This window comes from Sander lucioperca, chromosome 6, assembly GCF_008315115.2.
Source record: "Sander lucioperca isolate FBNREF2018 chromosome 6, SLUC_FBN_1.2, whole genome shotgun sequence".
In the NCBI taxonomy this organism is placed as follows: Eukaryota; Metazoa; Chordata; class Actinopteri; order Perciformes; family Percidae; genus Sander; species Sander lucioperca.
The window spans coordinates 30,090,238-30,111,366 of NC_050178.1; the positions used below are offsets into that span (position 1 = coordinate 30,090,238).

A 21,129-nucleotide genomic window follows, 5' to 3' on the forward strand; every position below is an offset into this window, starting at 1 on the left:
TCTCATGTAGCTTTAGACTTTAAGACTAAACAGGTTTATTTAGTGTCACAGAGCCTTTCAAACACAGCTGCAATTCAAAGTTTTATTAAGAAGAAATGCTAGATATATAAGCTATATATAAGAATATACACTGGTTATTGTCAAATCAGCTAAAAACTTGAATTATTTGGTAAATATCAATTATCAGTTTACTTTTTTGTTTTGGGAATAATCAATAAATCCTATGATTTTAATACATGTAGTTTTGGTTTAAAGGTGCTGTAGGTAGGATTGGGAAGATCCAGGACTTAGCCAACAAATTTGAACATCAACAACTTCTCAGTCCCTCCCCCCTTTCTGCTGAAGCCCAAAACGTTCTCTAAGCCCCTCCCCCCACAAGGGAGAATGAATGAGTGTGCATGAGCAGTGACTGACACTCAGTTAGACACAGCTGCCTGCTGCTGATGGAAATTGTGCTGAAGAGAGTGAACCAAAACAGTCAAGTTGTAGACTAAGACATAAGAAATTACCTGGAAGTTGCTAAAAACGCTTCTTAGAACTGAACAACTTTTGTTTGTCACTATGAGCGACCCCTTTTTCATTATACCTAGTCATTTATTTCCATAGTTAATAACACAAAATATTGATCAGTGCAGCTTTAAGGATTTATTTTCTTTGAGAAACTCATTGGCCAGAGTGACTAACAGACAGCCTCATCTAGAGCCTAAATCTATACATCTATCTAAACAGGAAGAGAGTGCTGCAATAAAATGGGCATAAACAACAAGTGGAGAACCAAGCTAACCCCACCAAAACCCAACTCATCATCTTCATCAAAAATAACCAACTCAAACCAATGATCCATCTCACCCTCCATAACACTCCCCTCACCCTGGTCAAAGAAGCAAAGTTTTTAGGAGTTACATTTCAAAGAAACATGTCATGGACCACCCACATCAATAACTTGGAAAAACAAGGAAACCAAAGACTTAACCACCTCAAAGCACTCAGCGGACACAAACACGGAGCATCACCAGAAATCATTCTCCAGGTCTACCAAGCATACATTCAATCCATTTTTGAATATGCAGCACCAGCCTGGACCACAGCCTCACAGCACCAATTCAACAGATTACAAATCATTCAAACTAAGGCAATACAAATGGCATACAGACTCCCACAGTACATCAGCACCCATTACATCCACAGATTGTCTGGTCTCAAACCTATCCAAGAGAGAAACATCACCCTCACAAAAAACTACATTCAGAGAGCCAATCACAACCCAGTAATGACGCAGCTAATTCAGGAAGCACAATGGGCCACTGGAACCCCCCTCTCCATAATCCTGCAAAACAAACCACCATAATCCCAATTCATAACCCACAATTACATTTTCACACTAACATCATTTCTTTGACCCCATTTACACTCTACATAACTCATCTATTGTTCTTTTCATTGCTCCCTTCTATTTATTAAGATAATTTAATACTTTTTAACTCCCCAACCAATACATGAACAAATTGGGCTCCTCCTTCAGCTCCTCCCCTCACATGCTGTCTTTATAGATAGAAAAGGGCACAAGTTCTGAACTATCCCCCACAAGACAAACTAACTGAAGTGATTTTGATCTTTAGGAGACATCGACAGCGATGGAGCTTCTTCCTCTTCTGTGTCTCTGCCTCCTGACTCACTCTGGAATCACATCTGCTCAAACAAACGGTAAGAAAACTGATCATTACACTGAGTTATGTATTTGCAAAAAACATTTTATTTTATTTAAACGTCTGAAGCACCTGTAAACATGCAGAGGTCTGGAAACAGAATTTTAATCATGCTACTCAGCTGCTGTCACATAAAAATGTTTCCTAATATTTAGCACAGATAAAAACTATTGATAGTTTAGTAACTTCAGCTGTACCGTCGTTTCTGCTCTGTGTGTGTGTGTGTGTGTGTGTGTGTGTGTGTGTGTGTGTGTGTGTGTGTGTGTGTGTGCGGTCCCCATTTTGTCGTGAGAAGGTGGGGCTTTGTGCATTTCCCAGAAACTGTCCATCCACTGCCAACCATGGATGTATGCTGCCAACTGCCTGAAGCTTCTTTTTTTGATAAGCTAAAGTAGAAACCAAAATATGATAAGCAGTGATGGAAGAAGTATTCAGATCCTTTACCTAAGTAAAAGTACTATTACAACACTCGAAAATATAGGCTTTAAAGTAGTACAAGTACTCAATGCAGAAAAATCCTCACATTTTAGAAACTGGAAACAGTTGTGTGTTTATTATGGGATACTGCAAAATCTCCCCATGTTACTTCCTGCCAGCTCTCCACTTTCTGGTCTGAGTTATGGGCATTTTAAAATGAATTTATTAGGCTAAGTAGCCTTGTGAGACCGTCCTGATCTCGCGAGCTCCAGTTTTCCACTCGCAGATCAGTCTGGCATCTTGAGAAAGAAAAAATTTGGAGCCGTTCGCCAAATGACCGACCAATCAGCGTTGGTTTTGAGGCGGGTTTAGGTGTGACGCAAGGAGAAGCGACTGTTCAGTCTAAACAGCATGGCAGCTTCCACGGATGAGATGAGTGTAGCTATCGTGCAAGTTTTATCCGAATTAGAAAGTATTCCTTCATTGAAAGAAGAGCAAACAACGGCACTGGAGGCTTTTCTCAGAGGAAAACATGTTTTTGCTCTTCTTCCGACTGGTTTCGGTAAGAGTTTGATATATCGTTGATCTGATTGGTTGATTTGGCCCGTCTATCACCAACCTACGTGGTGATAGACAGATGGTTTATCCAATCAGCTAACCAGTATTTTCGCCCCTTCCCAAAAGTTCTCCAACGGAAAGTTCCCAGATGGATATGCCGAGCAAATGCGAAGCAATCCATCTGGCGGAGTCAGGTTATAGGCTAAGAGCCCCACATTTAAATATTTCAAGTTACATGTTTTACTTCTCTCTCTCTCTCTATCTCTCTCTCTCTCTCTCTCTCTCTCTCTCTCTGTTTTTCTTCTTTTCTCCTTCTTTGCAGAGCAGTGGTGTTAACCTACATTTATTTATTAGTCTGACCATTCAGGGGCAGAAGACAACATTGACATATTGTCACCTTATAAAAATAATAATGTTCTTAGTTTCTGTCCAGGAAGTGAAAGTCATGGTAGGAATCTTACTAGAAGAGAAAAGCACGTCTGTAACATTTCTAACTCAGCTCAACTCTGAAGTTCATACAATCACATTATTGAAAGGCCACAATCTGCAGAGAGAGAGAAAGGCCTATACCGAGATGATGTTCAACATTATTTGGGAAAAAGAGAGAGTTCGATGTTATTCATTTTTCATTGCATGCTTAAGACCAGTGTGATACGTAATAATTAGAAAAGAATTAATATAAAGGTTATGTAGCAAGATTGGCTGTCACCGTGGGTTACAGTTTAACAGTATTTATTCTCTCTGACTGCTCACACTTAACACAACTTTACAACTACAAACCGTGCGCCTCCAAATGCTGATTACTCTGCATGTAAACCTACTGATAAATACATCATTTTATCTTTCAGGGCCAGCAGTCATCAAAGTGAAAGAAGGGACTGATGTAATGTTGCCCTGCTCTCTCAGCACCAAGGAGAACATTACTTCAAAACTCTTTGACTGGAAGAAAGTTGCTCAGAAAGATGAAGGTCTGAAGGAGGTGTTCCTGTATGATGGAGGCAGTCATTACAACAACGGTCTACGTGGTCAGAGTGAAGAGTTCAAAGGTCGAGTCTCTCATTTTCAAGATGAACTGAAACACGGCAACGCCTCCATAATCATCAGAAATACAAAGATATCTGATAATGGAGGCTACACCTGTGATTTTCCTCGTCTTCAGCCACCTCAAACATTCAACATTGAGCTTGTTGTCAGTGAGTACTTTTATTATGTCTGCTCATGTTTATAAACATTTAAATATGTCTACAAGATAATACAATTTCTTTATAACTGTTTTTCAAGTTGATAATACTTCACAAGCAGTAAATAATGTTTTTGTTTTACCTTTTAGGTCCTATCTTAAAATACAGAAGAGGGGAAAACATCACAGGTGAGTCCTGATTTTAATAACGTTAATCTCTACTTCTCACATGTATGTGATCACAGGCCTGATATGATTAAAAAACACGTTAAATCTGTGGACCATACTGTGACATTTATACGCCAACATATTTCACATTTCTGTAAATAATTAAAATTAAAATAAAAAACGACTTATTTTTTCAGTCAGTGGCTAAAAATAGGATTAATTGTGCATTGGTCACGTTTTCTTCATCCATCCCAATGAAAAAACACAGTGCAAACTACATCCACTTAATTTCAATGTATGAATAAATCCTATGAAGGTTATAATAATTGGTTGTTATAGAAACCGTTTCAGAGAGGTGTTGATTCTTTATGGTTATTTTAGAAAACTGTAGTTTGGGGTGCTGTTGAATCATAATGTGTTATTAATCTTAGGGCTGGGTGATAGGGAGAAAATCAGATATCACGATATTCTTGACCAAATACCTCGATATCAATATTGTGGCATATTCTAGGGTTGACAATTGGTGCTTTAACAAAACATCAGCACACTTAGATTTTAGATAAAAAATCATCAGTAATGTTGACATAATGTCTAAGTGGGGAAAAGGCAAATAATAGAACAGCTAGAACAGTCTGGTAAGTTCAGAAAAGTACATCACTTTACTGTAATGCAGCCTTTAAAACCAGGAAAAGACAACACTTATGTCATATAACGATATTATGATATCAAAAATCTAAGACTAACACAATTCAGACCTATTGACACATTGGGTTAGCATAACTTTAAAGATGCTATGTTTCATATTTGATACATAATGTTTTTTTCTTTATATTTTTGAAGCGAAACAAATCTCACAGAAGTAAAGAAGGGTTTTTCGTAGGGCTGTGTATTGGTAAGAATCTGGCGATACGATACGTATCACGATACATGGGTCACGATTCAATACATTGCAATATATTTCAATACTGTGCGTAAGGCGATATATTGGGATTTTTTTAAAGTATAATTTTAGAAAAACGAACATTTAAAAAAAGACATGATGTTCATAAAAGTCAAAGAAGTTTACTTTAGGTAAACAATTCAGTACACAGAAAATCAAACTGCCAGTTTGGGATTGTGGTTCCCAGGTTCTTAGTGAGCTAATGTTTATATGCTAAAGTAGGCCAAAGTTCAGCCATAGCTATGTTGTTAGCTTCTAGCAAAAAGTCAGGCACTGTTAGGCACTGCTAGGCGAGGACACTAGTGGTGCATCTCAGCATAGCCATCTAGCGGTAGGGGGTTTAAACACAACACAAACGGGAACCACTGTCTTACATGAATATTTTTGAGCATAAAAAAAAAAATCGATATTGCCTTTTTGAAAATCGATACAGTATTGCAAAATAAAATATCACGATACTCAAGTGTATCAATTTTTTGTTACACCCCTAGTTTTTCACTGTATCTGTGCTTTGCCATGATAGAAGTCAGAATCTAGCTCATATTGGAAGAAGTTAAAGGTGTTTTAAATATCATGCCCTCTCAGATGTTGCTGCCTGGAATGTGTCATTGAGGCTCCTGATATTACATGTTTAATACTATAACTGTCCATTTTAATCTATTGTTTCTATTATGTTCACCGGTGCAGCTCCAAAACCATCTGTCACAATACGTAAAACTGAGGATGGAGTGCTGCTGCAGTGTAAAGTTCATGGCACTCCAAAACCTAAAGTAGAGTGGCAGGACATTGCTGGAACCATCCTTACTGCTGAGGAGCTCCAGGTCTCAGAAAGAGAAGGCCGTTTCTACATCACTCTCACCGCTGCTGTGACCAGGGCTCACTTCTATCGCTGTGTAGCAACACAGAAGACAATCAAACATCAGATTTCTACATGGATTTATGTCAAGGGTGAGATTTGTACTAGTTGTATTTTCATATTCATATAATTGTACCTATATGTTATTCTTTTTTTTCTTTAAATGAATGTGTGTTCAGACTGAACATAAAGGAAATGGAGATGAAGAAATCTGCTGAAGTTGGAAATGTTTCAAACTGAGTGAAAACTTCCTACTGAAACTCCACTTCATTAATCTCCAGATATAAGAGCAAGAATGAGTTTGTAGTTCAGTATGAACTCTTACATATTAACACACACAGTCGGTTTTAGGGCTGCAACTAACGATTATTTTCATAGTCGATTAATCTGTTGATTATTTTCTCGATTAATGGATTAGTTGTTTGGTCTTTAAAATGTCAAATGGTGAAAAGTGTAGATCAGTGTTTACCCAAAATGCCCAAGACGACGTCCTCAAATGTCTCTTTTTGTCCACAACTCAGAGATATTCAGTTTACTGTCACAGAGGAGAGAAGAAACTACAAAATATTCACATTTAACAAGCTGGAATCAAATCATTTTTACTTTTGTCTTAAAAAATTACTCAAACCGACTAATCGACTATCAAAATAGTTAGCGATTAATTTAAATTTGAATTAATCTAGTTGGTTTGTACATTCCTAGTTAGCTCTAGCTTATTTCTGTGTTTTCAGTATTCTGTGCTGAATAAAACACAAACTTTAGAAACATTCAACAGTCAAATTCACAGATTAAATAGAGACAAAACTTGACTTTGTCGTCAGTCTGAATTCACCTTTTAGGAGCCTGTACATCATCAGTTGTTCTCTTTGTGACTTTCTAATACTATGATTATACACTGATACTAAATGTGCTGTACATGATACACCGTCACATTAACAGTGTTACATTTACTGTTAGTAAACATGTTTCAGAGAAGGATTTCAGGGACAGAAATGATGAACATTGAGAAGTGTTGTACAGCGTCAGAGTAACACTTATACTATCAAAACACAAGTTATTCCATATTACACCACAGAGAAAATAATAACCAGATCTTGTTTACTTCTCTTCATCACTGTAGAGACTGAAGGTCAGCTCTGATTCTGAGACTCTTTTCTCTACAGTTAGTTTCTTCTTTCCAGTTGAGATGAAAACATGCAGAAAACAAAGTCTGTAGTGTTTTCTGCTCTAATTCCCAAAATACTTTGGGAATGAAAAGGTTTCTGATTCTTACACACAGCTGAGATCATTGTTAGAAATATTAACAAAAACTAACTACTACATGTAACTATGGAGTAGCTGATTGTTCTCTTCAGAAAACACAACATAAGACCTGTTAAATACAGTTAAATTATATAATGTTACACTTAATGGCCAAGTTATGTCTGTTAGTCAGCATATTTCCCTCTCACTCAACTGCTGATCTGTATGAGCTGTAATCAGATTAAAAAAGAGTGATTTGTTAATTATTGTCACACATGAATCACAAACAGAGTAATGACAATCAAAATCATCAATAATTAAAACCATATCTACATCTTTAATACTTTATTTCTAACTAGAAACTAAATTCAAACTAAAACCAGGGACCAAACTGTAACTCTGAATATCTCCAGTGATGGTTTCTGGTAATAATTTGATACCATGGAGGTAAATAAAGTTTTTACTGGACAAAGTAAACTTGTTATTAGGACTTGTTGCTCTGCAGTGAGGGTCCCAGATGATAAACATGTTCTTTACACTTCATTCACTGCAGCAGAGTGTTGGTTCATTAAAAGAAGAACTAAGTGAAAACACAGCATTAGGTTTTAGACTCAAAGTGAAAATGAAGATGAAAACAACAATTAAACTTTCCTCATTCTGGTTTCTAACTCTGGTCAGGAATCATCTTCTTCTGTCTGAGTCTGAAACCAGGAGTTCACTAATGTTCACTAATAATCACCACTTCACACATTCACTAACATTTGACTTGTGGTCTGTATTTAATGTGACACTGTGCACCTCACTAAAGCGTGTAGGTGCTATATGAAATATGTCTAACAAAAATAACTAACCAATTCATTCAATTACAGAAGTAACATCTTCATCCCCATATTTTGATTGGATTGTAACATGTACCTTTATTTTTGTAATCAGTTTACGTTTTTACAGTTACATGAAATAAATATAAGCTATGCAAAAATATGTACATCATGTATGTTGTCAAAAAAAAATGTAATTCGTGTTTTTATCTTTCATCAGCGTACAGCTCTGGACCGCAGACACATCCTTCAGGTATGTTATCTCTACAGTCATGCCACTCATAGAAAGACGCTAACATCTGCTATTCATGTAAATCATACTTGTAGTTTTTTATGAACATATTCAACTGACTTAATCGACAAACCTGCGCAGGATTCAGAAGCTGGGTCCAGGGGCCTCATGTATAAACGTTGCGTACGCACGAAAAGTTTGCGTACGCTGGTTTTCCGGCACACGGTGTGATTTATAAAAATTAACTTGACGTGAGAATGTGCGGGCCGTCACGCAAAGTCTTGTCTGGCTCTGTAACGTGGCGAATTCTAACTGAAAAGTGACGAAACTCACGTCAACGTTACAAAATAAAGTTTCCACTTCACTTACTGGCATAGGTCTGTGACGTTGTCGATGAAGTTGTCCAGGAACAAACGCTGTGTTGGGGGGGCAAACTCATGTGATGTGTAATTGATCCCGTGGATGATTTGTAGGCTATTAAGTGAACAAGGTGTACCCGGTCCACCAAATACTGGGCCGTCTTGACTGTCTTAATTCTCCACATATTTCTGTTACTGTAGTCCTATTTACTATTTCATTATTTCATCCATGCGTGGTGCAGCGGATCCATGCTCACTGTCACCTGTCGTGGCCTCACTAACCTCTCCTCCTCTGAGTCGGGTCTCCCTCGCGCTGGACTCAGTTTCACTGAGCCTACTAACACTTAGAAAATAAATGGCATTACATCAGTGAGTTCAAACTGCTTATTGTGCGTAATTTTCTATTTAAATTTCTGCCATGATTCGGTGCATTCACTGCCTGGTCACCATTTGCCACTCTGGGCATTTACTTTGATTGCTTAGTCAAGATGACAAACCTCCAAACAGAACATTTTTGTTCTCGCCTCCACCTCTGCGATCAGCACCTCAACCTCACAGTCGGTGAAGTTTTTTTCTGTCTGCAGAGGTATAACCCGTTGTGATTGTACAAAGATTGACGTCGGGGGAGCATTTATAGTAATTTCCATATTAATTTATGGGAGGAGGCAAGGCGGGGTCGGTCACTCGTTCATGTGCGCTCAATTTCACATTGATTGTGATGTATAAAAGGAAAGGTGCGCAGGACCTGGCGTACGCCCGGTTTTATACATGAATATTTCTGCGGGTAGGTACTTTTCAAGTTTGGGCCATACGCCATATTCTGGAATGAAAGCTGTGCAATCTTTTATACATGAGGCCCCAGGCACGTGGGAACCTATTTTTGACAAGAGGTGTTGAATAACAAAATAATGGATGTCTGACGATTTCTCCCCCCAGGAAATGAAAACAATCGTACTTACAGGCATTGCCCTCTCAGGGAATGGAATTATCTTTAAAGCAACTTATTCTTTTTGCAGAAAAACCAAAGTTTCAGGAGACAGTGCGTGTAAACCGTAGTTCTTTTCCACACGTGAACAGGAAGTAAGCTGAACATATTCCCATATTTCAGGGTAATTACCAATTGTGCCCAGAAGATGGAACTCTAACACAACAAATGACACAACAAACGGCTCATCATTCATGCTCATCAGCTTATGCTGATCATTCATGTCTACTAAGATCATTACAAATACAACTGTCTTGATCTTCATCATTTTGACAGCTCACCAGCCTCACGGTCACTTCATCTTCTGTCTTTATTTACTTACATTAATCAAATTCTTCATTGGTTTGTTAAGGTTAAATAGTCTGTCTCAATATTGTGTTGTAAATAAAATAATAGCCCATTAGGCCTACCTGCTCATGGATGCTGCATTTCTATTACATTACATATTATATTACATGTAAATAACAGTAGATGACTCACTATAAATCATAAAGAGGCTAAGCTATAAGTAAGAAAGAAATGTAGGGAAATGATGATTAAAAAAAAAAAAAAAATGGTGGTTTGAAATGCTTCAGTACTTTTAAGAGTTAATACCTTTAGAAAGAAGCTCCTGAATGTTACATAGCCAGGGTAACCGTATCTATAACAACACATGTCAGCTGATCTGAGAAAGCCAAGTGATGAGAGCCAACTGAGTAAAACATTAACAAGCGGTAGCTATTTATCATTACAGCATTTGGTATAGGCACCAGTAAAATCCATTAAACACTAAAATTATAGACAATTTGACATTTCAACTAAGTGGCAGCACAAAGGTATGCATCAAAATCATATGTTATATAAAGGGTCAACCATTTACAGGCATCAAAAGAAATCTGTCAACAGGATTGCCACAGCTATAGCCAGGCTAAAGTGTATTTTCAGTTCAAGTGTTCATAGTTCAAATAACAAAGACATTTATAAATTACAAAAGTAAAGGTATGCATCAAAATCATTATCTATCTATCTCTTCATTTCCATAGTATTCATAGTGCAAATACAATACATTAAACATTAGAATTAGAGATCAGTGTTTAGAGTTTTTCACTTTTTAACTGTCAAAGATGCCAATATACAGTATATGCCAATAAATATGCCAATCACAAGCCCTATAGTCTACACCTGCTACCTTCATGGAAACACTGAGGTGGGAGACAGACAGCTTACTTTTAATTGATGCCAAAGGTGGCCTTGCATCCTGTGTTTTTAGCAAAGGTTGAATGTCCAACATATCTAAAATATCCTGATGGACGTGCAACAAAGCCAGGTGTGTGAGCCTTCTTTGAGTCATCGTACTCCTCAACCATGTTTTTAGCCACCTGAGTGTGGAGAACGACCTTTCTGAAGAGGCAACAGACACAGGCAGCGAGAGACAAAGTTCCATGAACTTCTGCACTTCATTCAGCAATTCTCTTGTTTGAGGATACAGTCCACTCAAAAACTGTGCAATGTCAGTAGATGTTCGGAGTCCCTCGTCTTTAGTAAGGTTACCCAACAGTGTGAGCTGCATGTGTAAGCGAGACTTGTCTATCTGGATAGGGAGATGGGGAGCAATGTCATCCAGACCTGAATAAAGTCCACTGGCAGCATCGGTGATGATTTTCTCTCTCTTGGCAGCCATTTTCATTCCATGCTGGTCAAATCGACGGTCTAGCTCTGACGTTACAATATCCACAGCCTCAAAGAACTCCCGCTGCCACTGTTGATGCCCTGTGCATGGTGCGATGTCCTCCACTACCTGTGTGTCTCTCAGACGAGCTGGAGTTCTGTTGGTTCTGGGTGGAAGGGGCATTCTTAAGTTATACTGTGCTGCACACATTTCCACTTTTCTTACCAGGTCTTTCACACATGCATCTTCTCTCAGTGCACACATTCGTTGTTTAAGTACACTGACACACTCCAATGCACCCCCTGCATTCGCCCTCTTGTGCTGGAGTATTTCTTCACATGGCTTAAAAAGGGCCTCACAGCTGACAAGGCCAAAGTAGGTCTTACCCTTCGTTGCTTGTTTGTAAAGACCAGACAACTTAGCACGTGTATCAGCTCTCATCGATGATTTGTCTTGCTGCAGCACTTTAATTGTCTCTAAAATCACACCATATGATGAACACACACACACGCTTGATAGCCTTTGTGCGTACAGCGTTATCACCTCCAAAACATGACTGAAAGATTGCCTTGTGCTTGGCTAATTCTCCTATTGTCACAGAAAGGTTCTGAACAAATGTGAGCGTGTCAGTGACTAGTTGTACCTCCCTTGCCTCCTCTTGCAATATTAAATCCAACGCATGGTTGCTACAGTGAACGTACAGTGCACCAGGACATTGTTCTTTTAGTTTTGCCTGGACACCTGCAAAACAGCCAGACATATTGCTGGCGCCGTCAAGGCAAAAGCCTTGAAGACGATCCATGGGCAAGTTAAGCCGTATGAAAAAGTCTCGGATGCAAGAGAAGAGCGTGTCTTCAGTGGTATCCGGCACATTATAGAATCCGAGAAAAACATTAGCAACAGACAGATCTTTCCCCATGTATTGTAAACACTTACGTCAGTGGTCCCATCTGCCGTAAGTCCATAGAAAGAGCTTCCTCTGGCCTCTGATACAATTAGTCTCTGCACGGCGTGTGCCAGAATCTCCAAAATTTCATTCTGGATTGTGTCTGACATCCAGTTGTCTCTTCGCTGTATCCACTCACGTGCTTTGGGCTTGTCGTATGTTCAGTCCAACATCATTTGCCAGAGAACGCCATCCCGATGGTTATGCCCCCGCAATGGAACTTCCTCACAAGCAAGGAGCCTAATAGATCTGAACAGCAGCTCCAGTACAGTCCTTGCGACTTTGTTATTTTCCTACATTTTCAGATATCATTGCTGATATAGGTTTTTGGTTGAAAGATGCCAGCATTCTCACCGACTCCAGGTGCAGGTCAGAGCAATCACGTTGGGAAAATTTGCTTGTAGCTTTGCGCCAGTTTGTGAACCCTCCACTGGTAAAACAACTCTTTCCCTCGGCATGACGGAACCCCTTCTCTTTAGCTTTGCAGCACACAAAGCACAGCACGTAGTCCTTATCAGAAACATAATGTTGCCATTGCCACTTTAAGTACCAGCCTGGCTGAAAAGACCGTTGAAAAGTTTCTGTCCCAAACCTCCTTCCAGGATAACTGAAGTTGTTTGGCTGACAGGGCTTTTCGAATCCTTCTGTAACGTTAGATGCTATGATGGTGCTGCTAACGTTAGCCGAGTTGCTTGCTAACGTTATTTCAGACTCTGGCTCTTCAGCAGCTTCCCCAATAAAGTTAACGTTAGATGCTATGATGGTGCTGCTAACGTTAGCCGAGTTGCTTGCTAACGTCTCTGGCTCTTCAGCTGCCCCAACAGAGAAACATCAACTGTAACATCAGATGAAATCTTGCTAATTTTAGCCGTATTACTATGCCGGAAGAAAAACTCTTTTATCCTTTTCTGCGACATTTTCTTCTCTACAACTAACGTTCCAGTCAACTAGCCTCAGCCTGCTCACTTCTCAGCGAGTCACGTCACTTGACTCACTTTCACTTTGACCTCTATAGCAGCTATAACAGTTCATTTTTAGTAGGCTATATTCAAACCTATCCATAACCCTTTTTTGCTATTTGTATCATTATTTGATATACAAAAATATAAATAATGTCAGACAGCAAATTAGTAATTATGCAGTACCCTTAGCACCCCCCTTCCCGCGCCCTTGGCAGAGTTGAACACTTCCACTGTGTAGCCAAGCAAAATATCATCAGCCATACGTTGATGTCACTGTGCCCGGTGGGATTCCTCTCTGTGGAGTTTTAATCTGTAAACTACCTTGTATATTATTAGTTCTCGGAATTTTTGTCCCATTGTGTAAGTTATGACTAATATTCTCTACATGATTGCAGTTACATTGTGAGAGTAACATCACCTTCTTGTTCTGTGTTTCAGATCAAAACTTGAGGAAAGTGATGATTGGAGTTGCTGTTGGAGTTCTCGCAGAATTTCTGTTTTTTTAGGTGTTCGTTTAGCATCGTCCTGAAATTGCTGTAACTACAATAAGTTAAAATAATGCATTTAATCAACATATCCATAATGTTCAAACAATAACATAACAGGTACTTTGTATCCATGTTGTTTCAACCATGTTGTATCGCCTTGTTGTATTTTTTTTTTCTGTGTCTTGTTTTATACTAAGTTATGTGTTGTACTGTTGCAATCAGCAGGGGAAAAAGGACCCAAACGCAGAGAGAGACAGGCAGGCAGGAGCAGTGTTGAAACTCAAAGATTTATTTCCTCCAAAAAACAAAAACAAATCAAGGGAGTCCTGTGAGCTGCAGGCAAAAACCAATACCGGGGAGAAAAAGGAGAGACGGAAAACTGACTGACGCGGACACACACAAACTGACACAAGGGGATACAAAACGATCTGACAAGAGACAAAGGGAACACAGAGGTTAAATACATGAGGTAATGAACAAATGAGGGACAGGTGACACGACAGGTGAAACACATCAGGGCGGGGCAGGACAATCAACAAAGGCGGGAACACAAAAAGTAAAACTAGACATGACAGGACAGAAAACAGACTATCAAAATAAAACAGGAACCACTGACAAAAACCTGAAATCAACTAAACACAGTAACTTGACAACACAGAACACAGAACACAGGAATTAACCAAAAAATACACTATAAACCAGGAGATAACTAAACAGAAATATACAGAATATACAAACACAGGGAACATGCACAAATAAACAATAAAGACAACAGAAATGAACAAACTGGAAACAGAAATATCCCTAAACCGTAACATGTACTTTGTCTTGTTTTCTGTCTCTGTGACGCTTTATGCTAAGTTTTGTTTTGCTTGTGTTGGTTTTTTTTTTTCTTTTTTTTGTATTTTAAAAAGCCTTTTTTAACATCGAAGGCAGGGGACTACAGATGAAAAATAGCCTTTTGGCTAATTCTGGCTTTTTTAACCCATGGGAAATCATGTGTTTTATTAATTCACGCTGTCCCCTTCCATAAATAAACTAAACTCAACATCGGAGTGGAAACTCTGGAAATGTGTTAAAAGCTTGAATACAAAATAATATATAAAAAAAAAGCCCAAACTGGTGACTAGGGCTTAAACATCGTTATCCACGTAAGATAAGCAGAAACAGATTGCATGATAATAACAGGTATTAATGGGGTCTTTGTTTAGTCTTCTTGCTTAAACTGTAAAATAGTGAAAATGCCATTGTAGAATAAAATAAAACCTGCATATTTAAAAAATCATGAATATACAGAGTCAGGAGTAGCTTAGGAATGTACTTTATTTTTCTTTACAGTCAGATAAAAAGACATTTTGGCATTCAGGCCGCAGAAATGGCACGTGTTGCCAAAGCATTTAATGCAAAAGTCAGACCATTTAATATAAAACTCTCTGAGGGTTTTTTCTGGGGGGTTTGATGTGTTGATCCATGCCGCTAACAGCAGTGAGAAGTCGAGCTGTGCTGGCACGGTGCACCACAGAGCCAGGTCAAATCATATATCTTGATGACATTTTGCATGTCTGCTGACAAACCACTTTGTTTCCTGCAACTCTGATCTGCTGACCAAATAGAGATTCAACACTTTATTGCCATACAACTCAGTGCAAGTTGCTAGGGATTTGCTTCAGTGTGCTCATGACAGGACATCAACAAAGACACAAACATAGAGCATATATATACACAGACGGGATCCCAAACAGGCTCACCACATACCTGGATGGCAGTCCAGGAGGCTATGTGACAGATGTCAGGTTAAAGTGACATGGTGCATAGGGGTGCAGAGCGCAAATCCACAACCTTTACATTAATAGAATAAATAAAGCTAGTATGGGTGGCATAAAAACATATAGAAAAGTATTATAAAAACAGTGAACAGAGAAGTGCAATTTATCCAGGCTTGTAAGGAGAACCTTTTTTCATGAGGTACTGGTTCAGTGATGGAGAGCTGTTTAGAGATTTAATGGCTCTGCAGTATGTGCTGTTGAGAAAGCAGGAGGTTTTTGTCTTAATAGCTCTCAACTTTCTCCCTGATAGGAGGATGGTGAAAAGGGAGTTGGCAGGGTGAGTCTCATCTTGTAGGATCTTTAGGCCTTTCCGGTGGATACGGGCCTCGTAGATCTCACAAATAGGGGAGAGTTTGCAGCCAATGATTTTTGAGGCCATATTGACTATCCTGTCCAGCTGCAACCTCTGCTGGACAGTATAGTTACCATACCAGACAGTAACAGAATAAGTGAGGACCCTCTCGATGGCGGCTCGGTAGAACTGCAACATTCCCCCACAGGCTACCCCAAATTTCCTCAACTGGCGAAGGAAAAAAAACCCTCTGGTGGCTTTTTTGGTGATATTGGTTATGTTATCCTCCCATTTTAAAGAGGATGATATTGTTGTGCCTAAAAACCTAAAACTATCCACCCACTCCACCACCTCTCCATTGATGTCCAAGGGCTGGGACGCCTTCCCACGTCTGCGGAAGTCGACCCCTAGCTCCTTAGTTTTGGAGACATTTAACTCTTAAGTTGTGGATGGACCAGGTTTCTATAAGCAACATCATCATCAAGGAAAGTTTGTGTTCTATAATTAGTTAGATTAAAAAAAACAAGATTGCCGTTGTCAATATAATTTTAAAGGGGACATATATAAAAAAAATCTCTTTTCAGTGCTAGTGCACAAACATTTAGGTATCTGGAGTGTCTACCAACCAAAAACTGAACCCCAAATTGCTCCTGATGGTCAGACAGCACCTTGCATGGTAGCTCGCTGTCATCGGGGTGTGAATGGATGAATGTAATATAAACTGCTTTATTAATATTATCCTGCTGCTTGTAGTTGTTAAAAGTCCTAACTGAGCTAGATGTGATGGGCATTAGAAAACTAGACTTTTAAGACCAAAGCCTGCTGTCACGATGTAAAAGAAATGTGAATTTTTTTTTGTAGCCAAAGTAAAATATAATGTGACTTATTTTTTTATTTGGATATTTGTGTAATTGACATTGCTTAGGACAATCATGTTCTGCTTCTTTTTATTTCTTAACGTGCTAAGTCAAGAGTTTGTCAGGTTGAACTAGACACTGTTGTTGGCTGTGATATCAGAATTGTTCATGTACAGTATGTTTTATCTGATTCACTCTCAGGGCATCATGTAATTTCAGGCAGCTCTTCATCATTTCTATCTAAATAAAAGATGAAATATGTCAAACTGTATGTTGTGACTGTTGTGGATGTTTCTGTGTTCAAACTTTGATAAAAGAAACAAACTACAAACATACTTCTGATACTACAACATGTATCCTGGCTGCTCAACAGGTTTCAGTTTTTTGATTAATCCTCCACATTGATCGTCATAATAAAGTTTAATTCTGATAACTAGAATGACTTTTGGGAAACTCTCAATCACTCCATCTATATAAATCTAAATATATATTTACTCAAGCAGCTGGAAGTTAACATGAATCTGGGAGAATCTGTGGAAGAACATGACTTAATACTACAGATGGACTGTAACACTTTCAGATGAAGTTTTTCCACCATCTTTACTTTTTTCCTACAAAACTTTTGTCATTATGTGTATACCCAACACTCACTTAAAAAAGTCGTATTTACACATCCTTAAAGTCTAACTATACGCTAATGATTCTTTAAAAGCAATAACTGTCTTATGTCAGATTCAGCTGCAGGAGTTTGTCATCAATACAAATACTTCTACCTGAGAAGATCTCATGGTAGAAGTACACATAATACTCTTAGGACTACAAAAGATGGGTGTAACAGTACAGTTTGCAGGAATGAGCAAGCAGATAAATTGACAAAGAAGACTCTGTGTTACGGCTGCTGCTGGTACCTTCCCATGTGTTTAACCCTTTTGCTAGTCTGGATCCATGGAAGAACATTTCCAGGATAACTGCCTCACATCCACCGTGTGAGGTTTGTGGGATTACTGTGGACGAAGTACACACGGAGATACTCTGGTAAGATCTAATGAGGTTTAACCATGTATCAGCTAATTTAAATAGATCATGTTACTGTATTGTGTCAACAGTTAACTTCATTTAATATTGTATGTGTTCCTTCCTGAGACTACCGTATTGGTCCGAATATAAGACAACCCCCCAGACTAATTTTTGGAAAAATACTTTATAAAAGCCAAATATTGTTTTCATAAAGAAAATAATTGTATTTAAAATAATTATACTAAAAACACATTGAATAAAACAAGGTAGGCTGTTGTTTTTAACATCTTTTTATTAAAATAATATTTTCAATATCTTTTTAGATGAAAGTGTCACATTTAAATTAACAGTAAATATGTCCAAGGCCTTCAGATGAATGACTGCTCTGGTAATGGGCATCCCATCATTACGTAATCACACACAATCTCTTGGAAGCTGCCACTTTGAGGACCACGGTAAGATTTTAGCATTTTTAGACGGTGTATCATCTCCATGACAACACCTCGTTGTACTTCCATTCACAACTTTCACAACTACACAACTTTTGTAGCTGGATATATCATTTGTTTCATCTGAATATTAATGTGGATAACGTTAGTGATAGTGAGATGCTTGCTACAGTTACACTTCTAGTGATGAATCAGTGAAAACACCTTTTATTTCTCTGATTCTCTGCTTTGTTCTAACGCCGCTGGTCTCTCTCTCTCTGGTCTCACTGCATAACATAATTCTATCATTTGTTTGACCTTTTGATTGATCATAATTACTGATATAGTAAGACAAATAGAATAGAATGTGTCTTATTTTATCAGTAATTATGTTCAAGTGGGCAGTTTGACAGGCGACGCGACAAGCGGGCGCAATCCTGTGAAACCTGTGTTTGTGCTCGTCACATGCACACGCCCGCCTGCTGCTAGAGTTGAATTGTGTTGAACTTCTCCCTTCGCGAGCAACACGCCGTGCAAATCAATGAACAAGAGACTGATTATTGCTGTTTGTGAGTTCACTAAAATATAAAACTGTTTTCTAAACAGTTATCAGGACATAGACAGCGGGGCTTCAGCTTGTCAGAGCATCGGATCAAAAAAGGGTTTTTGATGTTGTTGGGCAACAGTTTACGTCATCCACAAGCGACAGCAGTCGGCGGGGACGAGGCAGCCGGCAGCTGCCTTCAACCTCCTACCTAACAGTCGGCTCTATCGCCTAGTTTTTATTATACTAATAAAGTGTTTTTAAAACCAAAGATACATTTTTACGTGTAAGTAAGTATTAGCCTCACGCTAATTTATCAAGACTAGGCCTACCGGCTAAACTAACGCTAGCCTCATGGCAACCTCTACACCTGGCGAGTCCCCACTCCCCCTCAGGATTTCCTCGTTGTTCAATAATACAAACAAAGAAATTGCTGACCTCAGGGAAGATGTTCGTCGGCTTTCCGAGGACTTAAAAACCAAAGATGCTTTGTTAACCGCCTGCTTGGACGTGGCTCATAATCAGTCGCTCCGGATCTCATCTCTCTCGGCGGCCTTCCAGGATACCGCGCCATGGGACCCAGCTGCCTGCCCACGCCCATCGTCCTGCTCGACACCGGTTATCAAGCCACCCTGGACTGAGGTGGTTTGCGGCCGAAAGAGAGCCTCGGGTAGGGCTCCATCGCCTCCTGCCCTCAGCCTCTCCAACCGCTTCAATGCTTTGTCGGAGTCGGAGCCGGTGGTGGCCAGTGCGGCTCACCGGGCTCGCCCCGCTTCAAAGCAGACTGACCAGCCGTCGTCACGGAAGACGATTGCTACCGCGCGGCGAAAGCTTCTGAGGGATGCGGTAGTCAGACGGTCCGGTGGCCTACACTGCCTGGATCGGCCAAATGACAACGTTCCTCAAAAACAATCTCCACAACCGAACGGTAAGCATTCTTCCTCTTCTTTTCCCTGCCCATCTGAAACCGACACTGACTGTTTTGCTCCCGTCACCGGCTACCCACACCCCCCCCACTCCTCGTCCGCTCTTCCCCCTAACCACAGTAATTATTGGGGACTCCATCACTAGAGACCTACGGTTTCATAATGCTGTCACACACTGTTTTCCCGGAGCCAAAGTTGCAGACATCCTGGCTAAAGTTATGGACCTGATACCCTCATTTCCGACCTCTATCAAACGCATCGTGGTCCATTGTGGACATAACGACATGTCCACTCGGATTCAGGAGTGTGAGCGCACAAGGCGAGACTTTACCACTCTCATTGAGGCTTTAAAAAGCACTGGGAAGTCGGTTTTTATTTCGGGCCCACTTCCATCTCTAGGTCGCGGATCAGGCCTCTTTAGCAGACTACTCTCCCTTAACACCTGGCTCCAGCTCACATGCAGTATTCACAGGATAGGTTTTATTGACAACTTCAATCTGTTTTGGGAACGTGGCTCCCTGTTCAGCAGGGATGGGATTCATCCCAATACACGCGGAAGCCAGATGCTACGTGGAAATTTGCACCACGCCCTGCATACCCAGACCTCTGATTGACTGTTTACATCCCGTAAACACTCCCACAAGCACACTGACCAGACACACTCTCCCAAAGTCAATAATCAGAGATACAGCGCTATACGCCCCTCTGTGCTCCCTTCAGAGCAATCACCCATTCATAATCCCATAACCACCGTGTCTGTCCCCCGACTGAGACCGTTTAAACCAAACGCTAACAAAAGAGGTGCTATACTAAACAACCTAATTGGAATTAAAACAACCACTGCAACGATAGAACAGAATAGGAAAATCAAATGTGGACTATTAAATATTAGATCTCTGTCATCGAAAGCATTATTGGTAAACGAATTGATATCAGATAACCACATTGACTTATTCTGCCTCACCGAAACCTGGCTGGGCCATGACGAATATGTTAGTTTAAACGAAGCCACTCCTCCCAGTCATAATAATACCCAAATTCCACGAGGCTCAGGCCGAGGAGGGGGAGTTGCAGCCATATTTGACTCGAGCCTGTTAATTAATCCTAAACCTAAACTAAATTATAACTCGTTTGAAAGCCTTGTTCTTAATCTTCAACACCCAACATGGAAAACAGTACAGCCAATTATATTCGTTGTTGTTTACCGAGCACCAGGTCCATATTCTGAGTTTTTATCTGAATTCTCAGAGTTTTTATCATGCATAGTCCTTCAATCAGACAAAGTACTTATTGTAGGTGATTTTAATATCCATGTGGACATTGAGAGCAATAGCCTTAGTACTGCTTTCAATTCACTGCTAGATTCTATTGGTTTCAGTCAGAGGGTGCATAAGGCCACGCACTGTTTTAACCACACCCTCGACCTTGTGCTAGAATATGGCATCAAAATTGACGATTTAATAGTATTTCCGCAGAATCCTTTATTATCAGACCATTTTTTAATAACTTTCGAATTCCTACTACCAGACTATACGAAATTAAATAAAAGTTTCTACACTAGATGCTTATCTGACAGTGCTATAGCTAAATTTAAGGAAGCTATTCCAACAGCACTTAACTCAATGTCATGCCTTAATATAACAGAGGACTGTTATGTTAACTCTAGTCCCTCCCAACTTGATAACTTTGTAGACGCTGCTACGGCCTGCCTACGGACTACTTTAGACTCGGTTG

General features: G+C 39.6%; 1 protein-coding gene across 1 annotated transcript in view; it reads left to right on the top strand.

The window, feature by feature from the left end:
* Window positions 1–13,560, top strand: part of LOC116065136 (myosin light chain kinase, smooth muscle-like) — a 766,302-nt gene extending 752,742 nt beyond the window's left edge. Inside the window, exons 14-16 of the mRNA XM_036002391.1 lie at window positions 5,657–5,917; window positions 8,106–8,138; window positions 13,456–13,560. Of these exons, the coding sequence (XP_035858284.1) occupies window positions 5,657–5,917; window positions 8,106–8,138; window positions 13,456–13,523 (362 nt within the window). The 3' untranslated portion in view covers window positions 13,524–13,560. The remainder of the gene's footprint in view (window positions 1–5,656; window positions 5,918–8,105; window positions 8,139–13,455) is intronic.
* The last annotated feature ends 7,569 nt before the right edge of the window (window positions 13,561–21,129 follow it).